The sequence below is a fragment of the Sinohyriopsis cumingii genome, chromosome 13 (genome assembly GCF_028554795.1).
Source record: "Sinohyriopsis cumingii isolate HCF-2022 chromosome 13, ASM2855479v2, whole genome shotgun sequence".
Taxonomy (NCBI): Eukaryota; Metazoa; Mollusca; class Bivalvia; order Unionida; family Unionidae; genus Sinohyriopsis; species Sinohyriopsis cumingii.
Window position 1 is genome coordinate 74,026,455 of NC_142973.1, and position 23,696 is coordinate 74,050,150.

General features: G+C 35.2%; 1 protein-coding gene across 7 annotated transcripts in view; it reads left to right on the forward strand.

The window, feature by feature from the left end:
• Window positions 1–628: 628 nt before the first annotated feature.
• LOC149785834 (solute carrier family 66 member 2-like) overlaps window positions 629–23,696 on the forward strand; it is a 30,667-nt gene continuing 7,599 nt past the window's right edge. Inside the window, exons 1-5 of one of the 7 annotated variants that reach the window (XM_089979787.1) lie at window positions 629–695; window positions 2,500–2,822; window positions 7,752–7,888; window positions 12,392–12,469; window positions 23,325–23,541. In XM_089979787.1, coding sequence (XP_089835913.1) covers window positions 687–695; window positions 2,500–2,822; window positions 7,752–7,888; window positions 12,392–12,469; window positions 23,325–23,541 — 764 coding nt within the window. In that variant the 5' untranslated portion in view covers window positions 629–686. Of the gene's footprint in view, window positions 788–1,070; window positions 1,288–2,077; window positions 2,276–2,499; window positions 2,823–7,751; window positions 7,889–12,391; window positions 12,470–23,324; window positions 23,542–23,696 lie in introns of those variants that run through there. The other 6 variants (XM_089979789.1, XM_089979788.1, XM_089979790.1 and 3 more) reach the window with 6 other exon arrangements.

A 23,696-nucleotide genomic window follows, 5' to 3' on the forward strand; every position in this document is an offset into this window, starting at 1 on the left:
GGCTACTTTCTTCAAGATATGAATTTGAATTTTGAGCAGATCAGAATACGCCTACTGGAAAACCAAAACCTAAACAATTTCACAAATTGCGTCCATATAATAATCTTTAGGCAGAATATCTAAATATCTGAAGAAAAAAAAAATTTCAGTTTAGTATATGAGGGATAACAACGTCCAGTATTGGGAACTACTTGTAGTACACTACAAGAACAGAAATTGTGTATTTTTTATAATTAATCCTTTGGAATTGTCACTCGACAGAAAGACGCAACGCAGCGCTGTTACGTATGGTACAATACAAACCCAACTTTTCGAGCTAAACAAGCTCTTCGTCAGGGAAAGATACAATTGACACCAATCACAAATTAATTATTTTGCCTATCACTTAGAGAATGAAAATATTTTGACCTCATATGTGTGTGTATATATATATATATATATATATATATATATATATATATATATATATATATATATATATATATATATATATAGTTATGCAAAATTATGTATTTTGTATTAAATCATAGCCTATTTGTGATCTAGATTTTTAAAGACGCATCTTATGCCGGTACCAATTGCACCGGTAATCTTTTGTCAATATAGTGGACTGGTTCAATGATGTATTCATTTGGAATGAGTATTCTCAAGTATCTAATTTTGATACCGTCCGTTGACCAAACAGTATGAACCTGGTGAATATGATCGTTAAAAAAACACTTTCCATGGCCTCTTCAGATATGTAAATAGTTGGTCTTGATTGGTTTGCTTCATCCACTTATACAAGGCAGTTTTATTACTCTGAATTTTCTTTTTTTTTTTTTTTGTTCTTTGTAATTTTTATTGAAAACAAACATTTCCTCGTATGGGTGGTGGTTTTGCTGACATGGAAACTCGTGACACGTTTAAGCCACAGGGACTCGTATCGTTGCTTGCAGTTTACCAGTCATACTTGTACTATCTAATAACTAGTTATTATATAGTACATGTATGACAGGTAAATTGTAAGCAGCGATAAGAGCCTCTGTGGTTTAAGCCTATTCGTAAGAAACTATCTGGCTTACATGTTTCCTCCAAAAGAAAACGACAGAAGTGTAATCTGTTTATGGTAGTTTGTAAACATTTATTGCTACCAGAGACCAGTTAGTAGTACAGTTGCAGTCGATTTCGCATTCCAAACTTTCAGCATTTGCACTTGAATGCTGATAAAGTAAATCACACTAAAATGTTAAATGTTGATACGAGAGTGTGGCAGCCAATGTTAAAGGACTGCACCAGAGGCCATTGGTATTTCAGAAATCACAACAACAATTACACGATTGTTATCATATATAATTGCAGTTCTGTATTTCTGGCATAATTCCCTTATGGAGTTGTAATTACAAGATAGTGCCTTCATTTTAAATCATATATGGTTATAATTTCAAGATAAATTACCATCTGATTTTTAAAGCTGCATGCAGTTATTAGAAACACCAAAAATATGCTCCATAATGGAAATACAAAAGTATTTGTGTTTTCAGTATATAGATATATAGATAGATGCACACACACACTAACACACACACACATCAGTGTACTTACTACAATTATGGTTTTTATTTGTTTGGATAATAACACTCGTCAAAATCAACTTTGATTTAAGTGATTTTCATACAAATTATTTACTTCATTCATTGCATAGGTCTTACTAAGATTTTAAAACTAGGAGTCCAGGGCTCCTATTTTGGTAAAATGTGTAATGTCAGTGAATCCTTTGGTACTTCAGTACTTTGCATTCTGTCTTTATGTTATGATTTTCCATTTATCATACCTGTCCAGTCAAGTACAATGAAGTGATGTCACTGCATGAATTGTTCTAGAAATATTTAAAACATAAACAGCATCATTATCAAAATCACTTAAAGTTGATTTAATGATGAGCATTATTATTCAAACAAATACAAATTATAATTTTACTGTGTAAATCTATGTTATATACAGCAAAAACATGTAAATACTTGTGTATTTTGGTTATTGAGTGTATTTTGCTGTTTCTAGTGACCCATGAGTCAATATAACCATGTGAGCCTTTTTAGCAAGAGAGAAAATCCAGTGTGGTTTGAAGGAATTATAAGAACTATTTCTGTAATCGGTTTTTCTTTTATCAGGTTATGAACTTTTAATTCTTTAAATCTGAATCATCAGCGGCATGATGATTATCATCGGCTTTACCATAGGATTATCACTCCTTTGGCAGTGTTGTGAACAGTGGCAGTGATAAACATTGGCTGAGGTAAGATAATTCCCCTGGGTTTGCTCAGCACTATAGTGGTTATGGTTTTTGTTAAAGTTTCGCATACTGACTGGTCACACGTCTTCAAACTTATGAGGAGTAGTTGTCAAACATGGACAGTATAGTGAGGAGAACAGCTCTTTCACATTCATACATTAACATGCAGGAAAATGTGTGAGACAAATAATTCTTTTTAATTTATAGTTTCATATTTACATTTTCAGCCTGTGTATGAAAGGCACAAAACAGATTTTGCCATCTCTACAGACAAGTCAATGATTGATCTCAGAGAACCAGCAGTCAGACTTATGAAGACTGCAGAAGACGCAGAGTCAGCACTTTTTCTCAGATTAGGAGCCATGACAATGCCGGAGATCACCATCATGAACCTTATCAACTGGGTGGCAGCATCGGCCATGATCATTGGAGGAGTTTTCCCCTTTATCCCACAGTACTTAGATATAAGGAAAACTGGGAATTCTGAAGGGTTCTCTACATTTGTCTGTCTCAATCTACTTATAGCGAACACATTAAGGATACTGTTTTGGTGAGTACATTCCGTGAGGATATTATACTCCTCAATAAATAAAATAGCATTTTTGAACATTAATGAAATAGAGTTTAAGTAACATACCTTGTATTTAAATCATTAAGCTCTGTACAATACTTTTACTTTCAAAGAAAGAATTTTTATATAAGAAATTTATCAAAACTCATTTTTAAGATTTTTTATTCATGCATTGGCTCACTATAAGGTGAGAACGATGACTTGGAAACCATGCCTAAATGTTTGGAAAGTATAAGAATAAAATTGCAGATGTTGAGTACTGTGGAAAAATGGTCTATCCATTTTCAATATACAAGCCTTTTAAGTTTATGACTTGAAATCTTATGTTTATTTTTTGTCATTGATATTTGAATCATATTTCCTGCTTTATTTTTAAAGTATGTTAATTTGATAGCAAAAAGTTTTATCTAGATAACCGATTCATCGTTTTTGGATATTTGTTTGTTATTGAAGTATTGAAAAATTTGACTTCATAATTAGGTTGGACAGATTTCACTTACCTGATGCCTGGGACAAGCTAAAATTTGACAGGCCCAAGTTTATAAGGCTCTTACCCACAGCAAGTCTTACAGAAAGAGACAGTTTGTGATGCTATGTGTTTTGCAGATATTATACTCAGCAAACTTACATATATGACTTTTATTTAGCATATGTATGTAACACATACTTCTGTATGTAAATGTGTGCAATTTAATTCAGATCTCCTTTATTTCATGATATACTGTCAAAATCTGTCACTTTCTTCTTGTTAGTGTCAAGGTAAGTCTTGCATTTTTTCGCACAGATATAATAAGAATGCTTAGAACATGTATTTGAAATCAGACAAATAGAGAATGAATACAGTCATGTATAGTTAAAGATTTAAAATTTTTAGGAAAAGTCAATTGGGTACCTGTCAATCTGAATGATCGGTTACCTGGGTACCCGATCAGAGTGAAATTATATTAACTGTGAGCCTGAATTCCTTTTGTTGCAAGTTCATCCATGCCCCTCCTCAAGGTATAAACATAATTGTTACTAATACGAGTGGCAAAATAGCGCAGTCTGAGCATAAAATGAGTAATCTATATATTAAATGTCATAATTACAGAAAACTGCATGAAAACATACATTTATTTATGCTACTTACTTCGATCTGCATTTAAAATTCTTGTCACAGATTGACTAAATCCATTTGGATTAGTACGAGAATACAGACACAAAACAAAATGATAAAATATTTAAATACAACATTCACTTTAACTAATCTTCACATGTTTAACTTTTGCTGAAAGGTCATAAAGTTATGTAGACAAATCCTTAATGCTGTATTATGTCACTGACCTGTTTCAGAATTGATAAAGCGCTGTTTGTACTTTTCCTGACACAACATGTTCTTCAGTTTAGCAAATCCTCTCCTAACATTTTTTAGTCATATAACAACCACAAGCCTCATCGGTTTCACTGAATATTTGGCACCGTGTTTTTCTTTTTTTAATATAGACTGGTCTGCTACATAAGTGTGTATCAGACAATAATGAATCCATGACACATGGTTTCAAATTCAAGAAACCCATCTACTTTCTTGGAAATGCATCATGAACAGTTACTGTAAATAGAAAAAAAGGAAACTGTTTGATGTACATAGACAAATGGTCGCAGACATTGAAAATATAAGTTGATTAGTAGACGGAGGTCTGCAGTGTGACATGGGCCTCAAACTGTACTCATTATTCTTTCTCACTTGCTCCTGACGTTGTCCACATATCTATCTACATGTACTGTTAGATGTATCTTTTTAGATAACTTAAAAGCTGATAAGAAAACCCCAAAAATCTGTTTATTTGTAGAATTTATGTAATACATTTTTAAGAAACATTATTTTTTTTAACCATATTTTTTAAAATTGTGATTTTATGTTATCATGGTTTTGGGCAAATTCCAAGGGATAATTCGATATTCCAGTTGGCTTGCAAATAAACTATTTCACTTTTCCTAACATTTGTCCATCCCGAATCCTATAATAGTTTTTTCGTTTAATTTGTAGTGTTTTTAAGTACTTAGCTAAAAGTTGGGACTTTTGATTACATAGCTTTCAGATATATAGTAACAGTAATATGTACCTGTCACCTCTTCCTGGATTCAAGTCATCACATCCAGGCTCTTAATTCCAACCTCCAATTGGCATAGAAAGTTCTGTAACAGAAAGAACACAGATTCAGTCTGAATCCCAGTCCTATTATTCTTCTCTTTTCTTTGGATGCCTTTGCTGTAAACTTATACAAACTCACTCATGGAGAATTGCCTTTGTTTTGTGTTAAAAAGATGCTTTTTGGCATTTTAGCAAAATGTTTCATAGTGCAAATCACTTCTTTGAATGTTATTTTAGCTCAGATTTCAGGACTTGATTGTGCTGTGTTTAGCAAGCAGTGCCCAGTTAAATTTGTCCCTTTCCCATTATCTGTTGTTAGGCTAAGCATTGGTTGCCCATTTTTGCATCTGGTGTTTTATTGCCATTTTCTTCTAGTTGCTCTACAAGAGTGAATTCATAATGGTTTCCATTTTAGTCTGATATGAGAATATTTTTATTATACTTTCCACTTTAATGTGAAATTGAAATGCAGTAATTTCAATTTCATCATAAAATTAGAATATCTGTCATTTCAATTTGTGGCCCTGAGTGGAGTGTTGTCTAATGCTCTTGCCTTTACAGATCACTCGCACATCTCATTTCTCTCTGTGTGAGTTTGCGTCTTGGCTCAACCCATGTGAGCATGTGAGAAAGCTTGTTAGTAACTTCCTGTGGGTCGGTGGTTCTTCCCAGGGTCTTCCAGGTTCCTTCCTCCCAGAATATATTGGCTGCCATATATGGTTCATCATGTGCTGAAAAATGGTGTTAAAACCCCTAAAACCAAGCCAGTCATTTCAACATGAAATTTCACAAAGTGTGGGGAAATGTAGACACCAAAAGGCCCCATAGGAAAATCACCACACCTGTTTGGCTTGTACTAAATGTGTATGCATGGATGGTTGTCAGCTTTGCACTTTATGGTCTGATGAAAATATGGACTTTACCGTGTTAGCCTACTTATGAAAAATGAAGAAAGACCTTGTTTCCTCGATCACAGGGGGATATGAAATCTTTTTCACCTCTATCCAAGGAGGGTATGGGATCTTTCTCTGAGTCCTGTGGGGCTCAGAAAAGGACTGCTTGCTTCAAGGAGGGTATGGGATCTTTTGCTTCTTGATCACAGGAGAGTATTGATCATTGTCTTTGTTAGAGAAAAGTTGTGCACCTTTAGGGCAAGCATGTTATGGGTTCTGTTTTTAAGGTATGCATCGAATGAAGCTGTGAATAACAAACACATCAATCCTAGATTATATGTTTCAGATTTTAAAAGTATACAGAAAGTTGTATATATGCTACACTTACGAGTCGTCACTACATTATTATTAGTGACTATCTTTTGTTGATTTTGCTTACCTCTGTGAACTGGATTACTAGGTCAGTATATAACCAGATATATTAGTCTCTGGGGTTACTAAAGCTTTCAGCTTTAATGGTCATCCTTAAAATATACTTTGTTGTTTGTTTTTTTTTTTTTTGTTCTTTTAATAAAGCTTGCCTCATTTATTTATTACTATTTCATTTCCAGTTTGCTCCAGTTCAAAATATGGATAATCATTCAAATCTGCTGAGAATGTTTTTGTATTTAAGAACACTCAGTAAGCCTTAAACTTGCGTAATTGCATCCAAGTTACCTGTGATTCTTATCTTAAGTAGTAGTTGTTCTGTAATTTACATACTATTCATTTTACTGTTTTACGATCGAGCTGGGTGATAATTGGTTTGGGACAAAATCTGTTATTTCTGATGATTATTGAAATTTAGTATCTAAACTTGTATTATGTAAACTGAATCTAAACCTTTCTCAGATTGTGATTGACATGACTGTGAACAATTTATTTCAAAGGCTAATCCCTAAGATGAAAATGCTTGCTTGGAATCAAGATTTCCACAATATTGCGCAAAGATTAAAAATTTCCCAAATTTCTTGGGTGTTTTTGTTACTTTCAAAAATCCTTCTCCGATGGATGGATTTTTCCAGCACAGCCACATAGCTCAATTTGGATAATAATAATAATAATAATAATAATAATAAAGGCTTTATTTTCAGAGGGTGACAGTTACTAATGAGAACTAATCTACCTTGAGGTCCTCTATTATGTACATATAAAATACAAGCTAATAATAACATATTCACACACACACACACATATGAACACACACACACACACTATATATATAAACTGTTCACATAAACGCTACATTGATGCAGAAATGTAAATGAAGTACAAGAGGTGGGTGGTGTAATGTGTACTGTAATAAGTGCACCATTTTGTTTTTTATTATTTGTTATGATTTTATCCATCTAATACACCTATTGTGGAAGGAAGAGCTATTTGGAGCTGATTTAATATCATGTGGATATTATTCCAAACATGGACACCTGCATATTAAAAGCTATTTTTTATTAGCTTGTTTTATAGCTTGGGTATTTTTTCATTTTGCCCTTTTAATGATCTTAGATTTGGGTTACCAGTAGATTCTCTGTAAGATTTTCTCTTGTTAAGTTGGAGGAAGTCAAATTTAAGGCTACAGTAACACCAGATGTTTTATATTGTACAAGATGTACTCACTTGGATCCAACTGCAAACAACATAGAACCATATCTGCTTTGACATAATGAAAGCAGATCAGGGTCTATGCTGTTTGTTTCTACTGATTAGACTTATCATGCTGCATATTTCCAGATCTGCTATGTGACAGTTGATCTGGGCCTGTGTACTTTGCAGTTGGATTTGACTTGTAGGGGAGTATATACAGTAGATTGTTATTTCTTAAAATTGTATATTTTCTGTTTCCAGGTTTGGTAAACATTATGAACTTCCCCTTCTTGCACAGAGCATCATCATGATTATCACCATGCTGGCCCTAGTACATGTCTGTGTCACAGCCAAGCACAAGTCAGAAATAATTTCCTCCAAAGTCAGAAAATTTTCAGGTAATTTGTGCTACATTTTTTTTACTGGTAATTGTTTTATAGAAGTATCTATGATTCTGTGTATTCATGGATATCTTAGGATCTTTAGATTGTGAATGATTTGGCATCTGTGTTTGAATGATTTGTTGTTTTTATATACGTCTCACAATACCACATGTACCATGCAATGCATAAATGTGGTAAATATTTGGAATCTCTACACTAGGGGAAGAGTCAGGCAAAAGTTACCCACCCCTACTTATGGGTTACGGAAAGCTTTCATGTTCTGAGTACAATATCAACTGCTGTCTTTTTTGTTCTGACTTCCAAAAAGACAGCATTGTGTAGAGTGTTCCACAGTTGACTGGCAGTGAAACTTTAGGCTAAATTTTCAGGAATATCTCACAGACTTAGCAACTCATTTTGACACTTTTCCACAAATTCAAATTTAATTGATTTTTTCAGACTATACTTTGATATATTTTTCCTGATTGAATCAAATTTTGACACAAGCAGATAGATGTGTTTTCAAGTTCCATTGACAAACATTTCAGTTATCTGAAATTTGATAGTATCCAATGAATGCCAGTTTTAGATGACGTCAGAAGTTGGTTTCTTTAAACAAATGATATAAAAAAAAACTTACTAATGTTGACAAAAGTGATTAGATAGCTGAAATATATCTCAGTGAAACTTGAAACCATGTCCACTTGTTTTTGTCAGAAAAAAATGTACAACAAAGTCTCAGCCCTTGGATAAGAACAGCTACATTTTTGTCTATAAGACAATGGAAGGGGTCCACAGAGTGCCATTGTGCTATGCTCAGTATTATGCAACAGTCATTTAACTGGAGATAATGATGAATGCACATTCCCTAAGTGGTGGTGGTAATGGGTATGAGCATAAGTGCAAAGCTTGTGCTTCTACTGCAGAGTTAACATCTTAATGAATGCAAGAGTTGATGGTTTATTATCTGTTCACATATATGTGTCAAGATCAGTCTGTAGACATTGTGACCCACTTTAATTTTTTGTTAGATTCCATACAAATCTGAATAATGTACAGTCAGACCTATCCTAACCTTTACATAGTAGTCATCTGGTGACAATGGCATTCTCATTTCCCACAGTAAGTTTCCTACATAAATGTTCTATGTAATGGTCACCTGCTTTCTGTGGTTAGTGGCCAGGTGTTTCCTAACCAAACACTGGTTTATTGCTGCTGTAAGCAGTCAGAGGAGCATTTCTACAGTGACCACGCTGTCTATGTAAACTAAATTTTATTTGCAAACCTTTCTTATCTCACTTTGACTCACCTTACTTCAGTCATATTGTCATTGTAAGTCAAAAGTATCAATATGTCAGTTTTAGAAGTGAGACAGTTTGTATCATTAGGGTAGAGAGTCAAAGCATTTGCTGCATGGTGGGAAAATAGTCAGGTTATTGCTGCAGAAATGGAAGTCATCTTTTATGCCAGTATGACACATACAGTTCATTATCTTCAACTATTTGCTTGTGAATTAATGTTTTCTCTGATAAAAATAAGTTAATCTTTAAGAAAAGATATCAGTTACATCCCTTTTCATTAGGGTCAGGGGTCATTAATTATCTAAAACTTGTCTGTAAAGGCAGGCAAAATTTCAGTTCATGGGTCACAGTGAATAGCTATATGCTGCTTCCCTATTCACTACAAGGCTTCACAAAATCTTTTGGTCTCAACAATTTGAGCAGCTGGCTAATGCTGATAATGTCTTTGTCAGCTGTTAATCAGGAATGAAATTAGTGCTTTCTCATTGTGCACAAAATAAACGAAGATGAGTTATTATTTTAAGTCAGTAATCATTTATTTTATAAGATGGAACAAAGTGGGCAGGATACATTAATCTTGTGTGGAACAAATTTGGAATTATAACATATTTTATGATTTTGTTGTATAGTTCACCTACAACACTCTTGACAACAAAATAATATTAATGATAATAATGAAAACAATAATGATAAGGATTATGATATTCAGTACCTTGTGCTTTTTTCCGAAACCAATTTTGAAAGGTGAACCTCTTTACAGTGGTCACCTGTGTACAAAGGCCAGTTTTGCCTTTTCGCATGGGTAGCCACTACTTAAAGGTTTGACAGTACCTAATTCTTCTGATTACAGCATGAGTAATTGTTAAGCAATGAATGGAGCCCTTTTTTCTGGATGGACTATATGATTCACTATTAGATTGATTGCATGATGATTTTCAGACAACATGGCTATTTAAGCTATGTTTATATAGAGACAGCTTTATTATTTTCTGGGGCCCCGAGTGGCCGAGTGGTCTAAAGCACTCTCCATTACAGATCACTGCCATCTCACCTCTGCGTGGGTTCGAGTCTTGGATTCGGCTAATGTGGGTATGTGACAAAGCTTGCCAGTAGCTTCTCGTGGGTCGGTGGTTCTTTCCAGGGTTTTCTCGGGTTCTTCCTCCACCATTAATACTGGCCGCCATGTATAGCCTATCGTGTGCTGAAAAATGGCGTTAAAACCTACAACAACAAAAAATCATTGATTTCTATTTTTTGTAAAGCAGCAGCTGATAATTTCAGCAACCTGAAGCAGTTAGAATGAATTGATGATTAGCAATTGCTCAGTTAGGCATGTAGATTAACTGATGTATAAATTTGGGTGAGAAACTTTTTTGTGATCAGTTCATTGTTTGGTGTTTGGTTGTATATGCCGATTGACTAAGCAAACATCAGCTGGCTGTTGTTGACCTGGACTAAATATGGTCATACCAGGATGCATGAAGACAAACATAAAGAAGACTCATTGGTATTGGTTCAGTATTAATTAGATTAACAGTTATTGGCTTTTTTAAGTGCCTGCCGACATCTTTCAGAAATAAGCTAAGATCAAAATCCATTGATGAACTATTGACGCAGCAGAAAGTAAAATATACTCAAAATTAGAAAATTGTAACATCTTTATTTGTATGAGTTATTTTCTGGTACAAAAAAAACAACATATCTTGCCATATGATTAAATCAGACTTTTTAATTTTGAAACTTGGCACTAAAACTTTGACTTTGTGAAATTTTAGGAGCTAGGCCATGATTATGTTATTTCCATATTTGTATTAAAGCATGCTGTAGAGTGGTTTCACTGCATATCTGTGTATGGTATATCTGTATATAGTATACATATTTATGGTATATCTGTGCATGGTATATCTGTGCATGGTATATCTATATATGGTATATCTGTATATAGTATATTTGTATATGGTATATGTATATATGTTATACCTGTATATGGTATTTGTATATATGGTATATCTGTGTATGGTATATCTGTGTATGGTATATGTGTTATGGTATATCTGTGTATGGTATAGCTTTATATGGTATATCTGTGTATGGTATATCTGTAATGGTATATCTGTATATGGTATATTGGTATATGTATATATGGTATATCTGTGTATGGTATATGGTATATCTGTGTCTGGTATATGTATATATGGTATATCTGTATATGGTATCTGTGTATGGTATAGCTTTATATGGTATTTGTATATATGGTATATCTGTATCAGATATATCTGTGTATGGTATATCTGTATATGGTATATGTATATATGGTATATCTGTATATGGTATATGTATATATGGTATATATGTATATGGTATATCTCTGTATGGTATATCTGTATATGGTATATGTATATATGGTATATCTGTATGTGGTATATGTATATATGGTATATATGTATATGGTATATCTCTGTATGGTATATCTGTATATGGTATATGTATGTATGGTATAGCTGTGTATGGTATAGCTGTATATGGTATTTGTATATATGGTATATCTGTGTATCAGATACATCTGTATATGGAATATCTGTGTATGGTATATATTTGTATGGTACATCTGTATATGGTATATGTATATATGGTATATCTGTGCATGGTATATCTGTATACGGTATATCTGCATATGGTATAGCTGTATATGGTATATACTTGATTATAGGTTGAATCCAGCTGCAAGACAGAACAGGCTCAGATCTGCTACCACATAATGTACCATCAGATCTGGGTCCGTGCAGTTTGTTCTTACTGATCATTAAAACAGACATGAATCCTTACTTGAAAATTTTATTTTAGCAAAGTATTTCTTGTCATATAACTAAAAGTATATATCTTATACTACATTGAAATTGACTAGGTATTTTTCAGTATATAGTTTTACTTTACAGTTGTTTTCATACCTGGGGTAAAATTTGTATGTAATTTAATGTCAACATTGATCTTTTGTCATTGTATTTACTGGTATTGTCATGTTAGTGTATTGATGCATCAATCATACTAATCAGTCACGTCAGTCGTGGTGTTTAAATTTTATATCCTTGCAACCATCTTTTCCATTCATGGAAGTCATAAATGCAGCATATGAATGTGAAATGTGTAATTGTTAAAATCTTATCAAGTGACCATTGTTCCCACAATAATACCATGATGTTGATTTTATTGACTTCAGATTCTAGTGTCCCACACTCCTCACTTCATTCATCTAGTCACAATCATCAGACTGATTCCACTGAAAGTAGTTTTTTGGGTAGGTAACTTAAATATAACCCTGTGACAGCAAGCTAACCAGTCTGCCTCATGCAAAAGAGTGGTTTTCTCTTAGAATGAACCTAGGGTATGTAAATATATAAACACTAGGAATTTCAGATTTTAAAGTTTGAAATTTTAATTTTATGTATGAATCATTATTATTTCATATTCTTTAAAACCTCTGCTAGTCAAAGAGAAAAAAAATGTGTTACTTCTTTTCAAACACAATTGACATAATTCCTAACATCTTTTGGAATCTGTGCATTTCCACTAAATTAAATTATGGGATTATGGAGTATTATAAGTCACCAAATGAACATATTCTTTGTAATTGTCTGATTTGGAGAACATTTTTAGTGCATTTAGTGTAACTATGCAGGCAGGAAACCATATATGGGCATTCTGCTGTTAAGTATGTAAAGTTATTATATTTATTTGTCTGCAAGGTAAACCTTTAATCTAAAATATGTAGTTGATCCAAGAGATAGGAGGGCAGATTTTCTTCATTTATTTGCTATACATGTATAACCATGTGCAGAAAGACATAGGTAGAATTAGACAGACAGAAATAAAGAAATCTAATGCATAGTATTGCTTCAGCATTGCTTCTTAAATTTAAAAAAGTAGCAATAGTAATGAAACAGATAAAAAAGGACTGGAAATTTATTTTATATCTGGGTTCATTCTGAGATGGGAGATTTGATCAGTCCAGCGCTTGCTTATCTCGCACTGCTGCATTGAAACTTGCTGCAATTCTTCTGATCAGCAGTCAAATCCAAAGCATTTTCCCATATATGCAATGGCATGTTTCCCATACATTCCACTACATTGTGCAAGCATGTTAGTTTTTATTTTGCACTTCTTTCTTGGTTCTTCCTCCTTTAATTCCCTGTAAACCAAAAAGCACAGGAAGATCTCTTTAGTATGGTAATTTTCTGAATGCCAGTTTTGTTCCATTCTGAATAGTTACCATTAGTGAAGAACTGTACAGTCAAAGCTGTGCATGTTGGCCCCTTGTGTGATTAAATGAAAGTGTTCTTTCTGGAAAAGTTGTTCTTACAGACAAGTACATGTTATGTAGGCAAACCAGAAGATAGAATGAAGGATGGACAGAAAAAGTCATGTAAAGAAAAAGTATGCAGGTTGATCACATAAGGTAAAGATAAAACTATATTATATTAAAAAATAAACACTACCTATATGATAACTGTTTGCTCTATGCAATATGTCAGTGGGAGTAATAAATAGTGGTTGTTGGTCATTTTAGGCAGGTGATTGCTTTATACAAGCAACTTATATGGGAAGGGAATATAAAGATATTTTGCTGTTAACTTACGAATGGTACTGACAGTATGTATGGTTGAAAGGCCAGGTTTGACTGTATCAGTTTAGGAATTTTAAAATATGACCCCTCAGACCATGCTTTTCTTTTCGTCCAAGTTTTGATTACAATATTTATATTTATATTGGTGCATTATTGTGCCTAGACTCCACCCAACCCCTTCTCACTCTGCCAGCAAGTACCGTAGATGATGGGCACAGATTAACATGTCGCATTATGACAGCTGTTTTGCTGTATTGAGTAAGAATGTTAAAAGAGCCAACAATCTACAAATGTTAAATGAATCAATCATTTGCAGATGATTTTGCTTTTGATTCAACTTTGTCTGCAGTAACTTACATTATTCATGCACCTATGTTAATTTGCATCAATTTATTTTCAGCATGGGATCATGCACCTGATCCTAAATCATTTGTGTTACTTGAAGTTAATAATCTTGCCCCGGATCTAAGTCAGTGATATCACTCTTAATTTAGGGTCATGCCTCTGACCCAAATGAATCATGTTACTCTCAGTTACGGCTAACATTGGTACGTGAGAAAGCCTGCCAGTAGCTTCTCGTGGGTCAGTGGTTCTTCCCAGGGTATTCCAGGGTTCTTCCTCCACCAACTATACTGGCCGCCATGTATAGCCTATCTTGTGCTGAAAAATGGCGTTAAACCCTACAACAACAACAACTACTCTCAGTTAAAGGCAATGTCCCTGGTCCAAATTAATTAGTGATGTTACTGTCAGTTAAAGGTAATGCTCCTAGTCCTACTCACTGTTACTCTTAATTTAGGTTTGTGCCTCGATCCAATCAGTGATGTTATAGTCAGTTAAAGGTAATGCCCCTGGTCCAATTCAGTGTTACTCCTAATTTAGGGTATTACCTGCAATACAAAACTGATGTTACTGTCATTTAAAGGTAATGCCCCTGGTCCAAATTGGTGTGACTCTTGATTTAGGGTTGTGCCCCTGATACATATCATTGATGTTACTGTCAGTTAAAGATCATGCCCCTGGTCCAAGTCAGTGTTAATCTTAATTTAGGATCGTGCCTCAAATCCTAATCAACCACTCCAGTGGCCTAGTGGTTAGAGCGTCCACCTCGGATGCAGGAGATTGTGGGTTTGATCTCTTGCTGAGTCATACCAAAGACTTTAAAAAATGGTACTAACAGCTGCCTCGTTAGGCACTCAGCATTAAGAGGTTTGTATCAGGACTGGTCAGCCTGGTGTCAGGATAATGTGACTGGGTGGGACATCATGCTACATGACTGTGGCATGATGTCCCAGTGCTAGACGTCACTATAAACTGCCACACTGCAGACATCATAACTATATAACTGAAAAATTGTTAAAGCTACATTAAAAATACAAATCACACTCACACACACTCAAATCCTAACCAGTGTTCTTTCTATCAGTTATAGATCATGCCCCTATCCAGATCAGTGATGTTATTTCTTTCCAAACCAGTGGTGTTAATATCAGTTAAAATTAGTGATGTTGCTCACATTTATTTGTCATGCCCTGATCCAATCAATGGTGCTACTCTCAGTTAAGGGTTATGACTGTTATCCAAATCAATAGTACTACTATCAGTTAAGGGTCATGAGTGTTATCCAAATCAATGGTGGTGCTACTCTCAGTTAAGGGTCATGACTGTTTTCCAATCAATGGTGCTACTCTCAGTTAAGAATTGTCAAGGATATTGCTGTTTACTGTTTGGTCTATAATGGGGAAACTAGTGTGAATTTATTTATATCCATTGAAATAAATTTTGCAGAAATATTTTTCTTTTACTGTTGGGTATTCATGGAAGTGCATGGAAACAGGAAGCCATTGATGGTGAAGGGGTTCCTGTAGTCTTCTAAGATGGGTCTTTTTTGTTTTGGTCATCTAATTCATGCTTTGTAGTAGCCATTAAATCCTCAAAAAAATAGGTACTCCACTAGAATAAAGGAATTTACTGTTTTGATGCTAAGCGATGTATGCGCTTTATTTTCATGCTTTTGCAATTTTTCTTGAAAATGATTACTGCTTTGTAATTCCTGTGAAACAGCTTTCTAGCACAGCTGTAAAATTTATATTGAGTTGGTTTTATGTTTTGTTGATGTTTGACACACTGATAATTAAATAATTGCATAGATTTATTTTATCCTCTGTATACCATAACCTTACATTATAGGATATGATATGAAGATTTGTTCACCTAAGGCAAGTCATATTCCACAAGGGTGAAGCCCCCCCCCCCCCAAATGGAACATGACTTGTTGCAGGTAAACAAATCTTTATATATCCCCTAAACAAGGGCAACAAATTGTTTATTATACTGAATCAAACAAGAGAAAAACATGATCATATGATGGACGTGCAATATTTGGTTACCTGACATATGTCATGATGTGGGCATTCAATGACACTTAATTTTTTGAGGTTTGATAAAATTGGTATACAATTCAGCCATCATGACTTTGAACTTTTGATGTAGTCCATAACCAACAACCAACAATCACATTGATCTTTCAGGATCATCACAATAGCATTGACCTTTCATTAGCATAGTTACTTAGTCCACTCTAAAAATATCTATAATGGTCTGCATGCTGAATGTGTCAGCATTCTAGTGGTTATCCATTTTTTAGGTTTATCTGAGTTCACATTTTTGTTCATCTGATGCTATTATTCCTCTATCTAAACTGTAAGGTAAACAAAAACTTTCCATGTGGGATTTTTGTTTAATCATTACCATATAGACCAGTAAAGTATGCAACAGCAACTGCAATTGGTTTAGTTGCTTATATTTACCATATTCTTGTAGTTAATGTTAGCCACTAGAAACAAGTGTCACATGCCCTACAGCAAGTGCCCATGTCTTCCATCGGCCAGTTTGAAATTGTACTCCTAGATCACAGGTTTTCAGTGTTTCAAGTCAAGGAAGAAAAATACTGCCACCATATGTTGACAAAAGATGAGCACTTGATGATCTTGTTTCTTTATGTGTTCACCATGAATAGCAAGTAGTTTGACTGTGACTATTTATTCTGATAATAAGTAGCTGATATGTGGATTAGTGTCAGATCATACTAATAGACATCACCAAACACTTACTTAAAGAATGATATTGAGATAATTTGTGATTGACAGTTTTTACAGTAAATGATTGTTGGGAAAAATGTAAAGTTCCATTATAATTTTTAACATTTTCATTTCTTGCATAATTAGTTGCCTGATGGGGTTGTCACATTGGGAAAAAATGGATGCCCAACATTAGTTTTTTTTATTGTCTCAGGGTCCTGGGCAGTGGATGTTTCTTGCCCTGCTTTCTCTCTCTCTCATATTTGCCACTTTCATTGTCTAATCATTTCAGCAGGTTCCATAAAATATAGTTGAATCTTTGATTAAATAAATATATTAGTCTGCATCAGTATTTTATGCTTTATTTTGAAATGGATTGATAATGTGTGATTATCAAATGAGGACTTTGGAAGTTCAGTATATAAACCATTGACCAATTGTTCTGTCTGTCCTTCTGTCTTTCCCATCTTGATAAAAGGCTGAGTTTCCAAACCAGATGGCTTAACTAGAAATGGTCTGTGTAATTAATCTATCAGTAGGACTTTATTACCAAACCATCTCAAAGAAGATGTGAAAAATCCAACACTCATTCCATTTCAGTAATCTAATCAAATAAGACAGGGCTGTCAGGGACCCATACTTCTGGGTCAAATATGCATGAAATTTTCAAAAGATGTACCTTTCTCCCTGTGACATGCCCTATTTTCTCCCAGGATGCTCTACCCTTTCATATTTTGGTCAGCCATGGCCAGTCTGTGGAATACTCGTAGCTAAAGGCTAAATTTAAGTACGGTAAATGGACATGAAGCCAGTGTAACTTATTAACAGTTAATTATTTAGCTGTCACAGATTTAACCTGGTCTATTTAATTGTTGTTGGTGGTTGCCTTGCTATGCAAAAAGGACAGCAATCCTGTATAATGTTGAGAAAACTCTCTAAATTTGTGTACATCCACTTACTCACAAATTCAGCCCTCTCCAATCATAATGCATTGGGAGTACATTCATAACCTCACAAATCCAGCCCTTCCCCAACATAATACTTTAGGAGTACATACATTACCTGCCAATGTCTTCTCATTCACCATTTTTCTTTTATCAAAGTCTATGAAGGCGGAGATAACAAGTTTCAGCCAATTCATGCATTTTTGCCATCACTGACCTCCTACACGGTTACAACTCTGTCATCACCCACAAAACGACAGCCAGAGCATATCAGGACTGAGCAGACTACTGAACTAGCACTGAGATTGTAAGGGGGCCCACTTGGACCAGTTGTGGACAATCCATCACTACCTATAGACCCGGGACAGTCCATCACCACATGTAGACCTGGGACAGTCCATCACCGCATGTAGACCTGGAACAGTCCATCACCACATGTAGACTGGGACAGGTTATCACCACATGTAGACCAGGGATAGTCCATCACCACATGTAGAACCAGGACAATCCATCACCACCTATAGACCCGGGACAGTCCATCACCACATGTAGAACCAGGACAATCCATCACCAACTATAGACCCGGGACAGTCCATCACCACATGTAGACCCAGGACAGTCCATCACAACATGTAGACCTGGGACAGTCCATCACTGCATGTAGACCTGGAACAGTCCATCACCACATGTAGACCTAGGACAGGTTATCACCACATGTAGACCAGGGATAGTCCATCACCACATGTAGACCCGGGACAGTCCATCACCACATGTAGACCCGGGACAGTCCATCACCACATGCAGACCTGGGATAGTCCATCACCACATGCAGACCTGGGATAGTCCATCACCACATGCAGACCCCAGTACTCTAATAGCCAGTATTGGACTTGAGTATCAGTCATCAGCCAGACAAAGATCTTGTTCACTCCAGATCTGCAATATCTTGACCTGTGCCACCCACCACCAGGACTGTGTATTGTGATCTGTCTTCCTAGTATACCCAGTTGCAGACAGAAGGTCTAGACAGCACATGGCACCTGATGTTCATACTCCCAGCTATCATGGACCCCAAATCCAGATCTGAATCCCAGGACTGACTTAGAATGGTCTCACTGCATATTCAACCTACCCCTCTGATGTGCAAAAGTTTGTAGATAGCCCTCCAAGAGGCAACTAATCTTGATTGCATCCCTGTAGTAGCAGAGATTCCCCTGAAAACTCTGCCTTCACATCTGTCGAGACAACTGCACATACAGGTTTTATATCCAAACCCAGAAATGCTGAATGTGCATGCTTGGTTAAAATCAAACAAGCTATCAGAAAGAAACATTTCTCTGAACATGTTGAGGACAGAATTGCTGGGTAAGAAGCCATCAGTGGCATGACACGTCTTTCCATTACAACTGTATGGGATTTTTTTAGGAGAATCTATCTCTGATCATAATCAGGGGCTACCATTCTTTGATTTGAGATGCGTTTTACCATCATGGAAGGGACCACAACAAAGACCTCATTAACCTTCATGCCAATTTTGATTTGTCTTGACGTGGTCTATTGTCCAAAATCGAATCTACCAGTACATGGGTTCAGATGTGGTTGAACAAGGCCCACTTTGAAACACTTCATAAAGCTTCATTGACACACCTTTCATACAAGAATTGCTTCCTATTGGCTTGAGATAGAGGAGGACAAAAAGTGAAATTCTTGCTTTAATATCAGTCTGCTATCTTCATTTTTGCCATAACGGTTCAGTTTCTTTCAAGACAGCCACAGTTTTCATTCCCATGACTTCTGTTCATGGGAAGTGAGTCTTTTGTTTTGAAACCACTATCTTCTTAAATACTTCTTACCAAGGTCATCTTGACGGCCCATTGGGGTAATGAAGTGTTACTTTAAAGCATGCTGAGACAATCTGAAGAGGGAAGTCCTACTTGTTAATACCACTAAAAAATGAAGGCATATTTCATTTATGCTCTGTCATTCTGAATTGGTTGTATTTTCCACTCTTTGTACAAGGATTTAATTTCCTGTGCATTTCAGCTGATGATCTTAGGGTATTCACCACCACCAGCATCAGGTTTGAATGCAACTGTTCTCTGACTGTCATCATTCAAGTCATGGGATAGAGGTCAGAGATGGCATTCTCCAGCTTTTGTCTCAGAGAAATTTCATCCCAAGGTGCCTAATTTGGCCATGTGGGACCTGTATCTGCAGTGTGAGGGGCTGCCTTGTCAAGTCGTTTGGCAGCTTGAAAATGATGTAAATTGCAAGGGGCTGCCTTGTCAAGTCATTTGGCAGCTTGAAAATGATGTAAATTGCAAGGGGCTGCCTTGTCAAGTCATGTGGCAGCTTGAAAATGATGTATATTGCAAGGGGCTGCCTTGTCAAGTCGTTTGGCAGCTTGAAAATGATGTAAATTGCAAGGGGCTACCATGTCAAGTCATTTGGCAGCTTGAAAATGATGTAAATTGCTCTTCTGCTGCTGGATTGCAGGAGTTAATATTTTTCTCAGTACTGTGTTCATTGATGATGTGCTAACCCTAGGCCAGAGTGAGTGGCAGCTACAGAGTAAGGGGATGTAATTCCCTCCACATCTTCATATTATGATCAGGTAATATATTTAAAGCATTCAAGATTTTATTCAAGTCCCTCAAAGAACTTGTTGATATGGCATATAAATACATATTGGCCATATGCCATGTCAGACTCATTTTTATCTGCAGTCCTGGAAGAAAGCATATTTTTTGTGTATGTAGCATTGATATAATGTATATTTATCAGCCATCAGTTTAATATGAAGATTTCATCAGGCCCATGTTTCATATTAGATAAAACACTTTGTTTTATATATAAATTTTGCACATGTACTCACAAATTTCTACAATAAATAACTTGCTTCTGCTTTATATATTTGTATGCCATTGTACAGTTAATCTACTGATAGCTTTGCTATGAATAATATGTTGCATTTATATAGATAAAACTAATTTCTGTATCTTCCGTGTCCAAGTTCTTTTATTTAGGAGAATGGATAGTCATTTGCATTGCATTACAGTTGAGTGCATTTACAAAACCAAGCCACAGTTTTGCTAAATTTCCAAGGATCAAATCAGGCCACATCCCCAATACAACCCTGATTTAGCTTTATGTCATCTTTGGCTAAATCCCGTTATCAAAAGTTTGCTGAGGTGCAGACAGTTTGAAAGCTACAATACAGTTGAGAGTGTAGTTTTCTGGTGTATGAACACCCAGCCAAGAAGTGAATACTATGTGACTTTGAGTGATTGGATAATCAGAGTGAGAAAGTGTGTACAGGTGCAAGGGGAGTATTTTGAGGAGGTACACTGATATATTGTGTTCTGATAAAGAACTGTTGCACAACACACTAGTATTTAAAACATTTTAAATACATCTCGTATAGTAGGAGAAAGAATGAACCTCCAAAGTGAAGAGCTTCTAGCATAGATAAAAGTAACTAACACTTATAGCTTGTATATATTGTCAATAGACACTTTTTAAAATACTGAACACCAACTTCATGAAATCTACCCAAGTAATAATTGTTTAAATGCATGGTGTGGGCATTATGTCAGATGTGAGTAGATGGTTCAGGTGTAGATATGAGGTAGATTTTTGGGGTGAAACAAAACAGAGAACCACAAGATAAACTTGTACCTTGGATAGATAACTATAGTAAAAGTCACACAGGTCATGTAGGCATTCAACACCAACTATTTCAGTAATGGGTGTCAGTTTTTAGTGTTTGATTCTACATACCTTTAAGTGGCAAATATTCACTTCATTTGGAATCTTACGCATCCACGTTCCTTTGGAAGGTCATTATTTACAAGCCCTGAGAAGTGCATACGGCTAAATCGATGTTAAAGTACGTAGACATTTTTAGATGAAATGAACCTAAAAACACTTGTAAGTGAACAGAATTTCTCCTTTCAATACTACATTGCAAGAAACATTGCAGATGTTTGATTACATCATAAATCCAATGATATCATCAGTAATGTGAATGAGTGTATTTATGTGGAATAGGACTCCTGTGGGATAGGCATTTCCCACATGAATTTCTCACATGGGCACACTGTGTCACACATAACAATAAGAGAAATAGGTTTTATTTGTCTGACATCAGTTGCAGGCATTGTTGTCATGATTATACTGTCACATGTATAACATACATGTCACTTTTCTGACATTGGCAGCAGGCATTGTTGTCAGTAATAGGATTTTGTGTCACACATACATAGTATAAAGACAAATATGTCACGTTTCTGACATTTGCAGCAGGCATTGATTGATGTCAACATTAAGAACTATGACACAAATATACAGCAATGAGAGAAATATGTCACTATTTCTGGTATCAGTTAGCTAACTAAATGATCCATGTTCTTGTTACTTATCCTGTGCAGTGGCTACTAAAAAAACAATACATTTAACTGAATATTGCTAAAAGCACAAAAAACAACTTCTGAATTGCAGAACATAAATACCCAAAGCGAGAGTGTCAGTCTCCAATCACTTCAAAATCAGTCTAATTACATAAATAGTAAACAAGCTAGTTATAATACTGAATTCTTGTTACTTATTACAAGTCAAATACTGTAATTACCCTTGGTCTTTGGATGCCTAAGAATGATTATTTTGTAAGGTCCAAAGTTTGGGGAATAAACTAAATCCAAAAATACCTTCCTACCAGTCAGTTATCAGAAATATTAGATTAGTGTGGGGGATACTGCATATGTGAAGTCAACTGGTTTACTTTTCCATTTCAGTACAGTAATTCCTCACCATAAGGCCCTTCTTTATAACATGTCCTTCATTATAACATGCCCTTCATTATAACATGCCCTTCATTATAACATGGACTTCATTATAACATGCCCTTCATTATAACATGCCCTTCATTATAACATGGACTTCATTATAACATGCCCTTCATTATAACATGTCCTTCATTATAACATGGACTTCATTATAACATGCCCTTCATTATAACATGGACTTCATTATAACATGTCCTTCATTATAACATGCCCTTCATTATAACATGGACTTCATTATAACATGCCCTTCATTATAACATGCCCGTCATTATAACATGGACTTCATTATAACATGCCCTTCATTATAACATGTCCTTCATTATAACATGCCCTTCGTTATAACATGTCATTATAACATGGACTCCATTTAATTCACGTTTGGTAAAATTGTACTCCGTGGCTTCCATATACATCGTTATAATGAGGGAATACTGTATACGTATTAAGTACTTGATTTTAATGATTGAGTAATTAATTATTAGGAAATCTGTATCTCTTTTGTCTTAAATTGTACATATTCAATAACGTTACCAGTCTTTTTTTTTCTTTAAAAAAAAAAAAAGAAGATCTAACATGAAAAGGTCTAGGCATTGAATTTGTGATGCAAGTGTGACATTGTTGAATACATACTTACATTTTTATTTTCTGAACATATTCCCAGATTTTGACACGCAGTATTTCTGGAAATGGACAGACTTTGCAAGTTACATCCAATTCATGGTGGCATTTTCAACTGTGATGGGGTTGATAACATACATTCTGATCAACTTTTGGCTGTATGTGGAAACAATTGGCTTCTTGGCAGTGTTTGCAGAAGCAATGCTGGGAGCACCACAGTTTTATAGAAACTATCAGAACCAGTCAACTCAAGGAATGAGGTATATTGTAGTATTGTAGTTACTCTATGTACTTGCTTGTTAAGTCCAGTCTAACTGCAAACAACATAGACCATGATCTGAATTCTAACTGCAAACAACATAGACCTTGATCTGAATTCTAACTGCAAACAACATAGACCTTGATCTGAATTCTA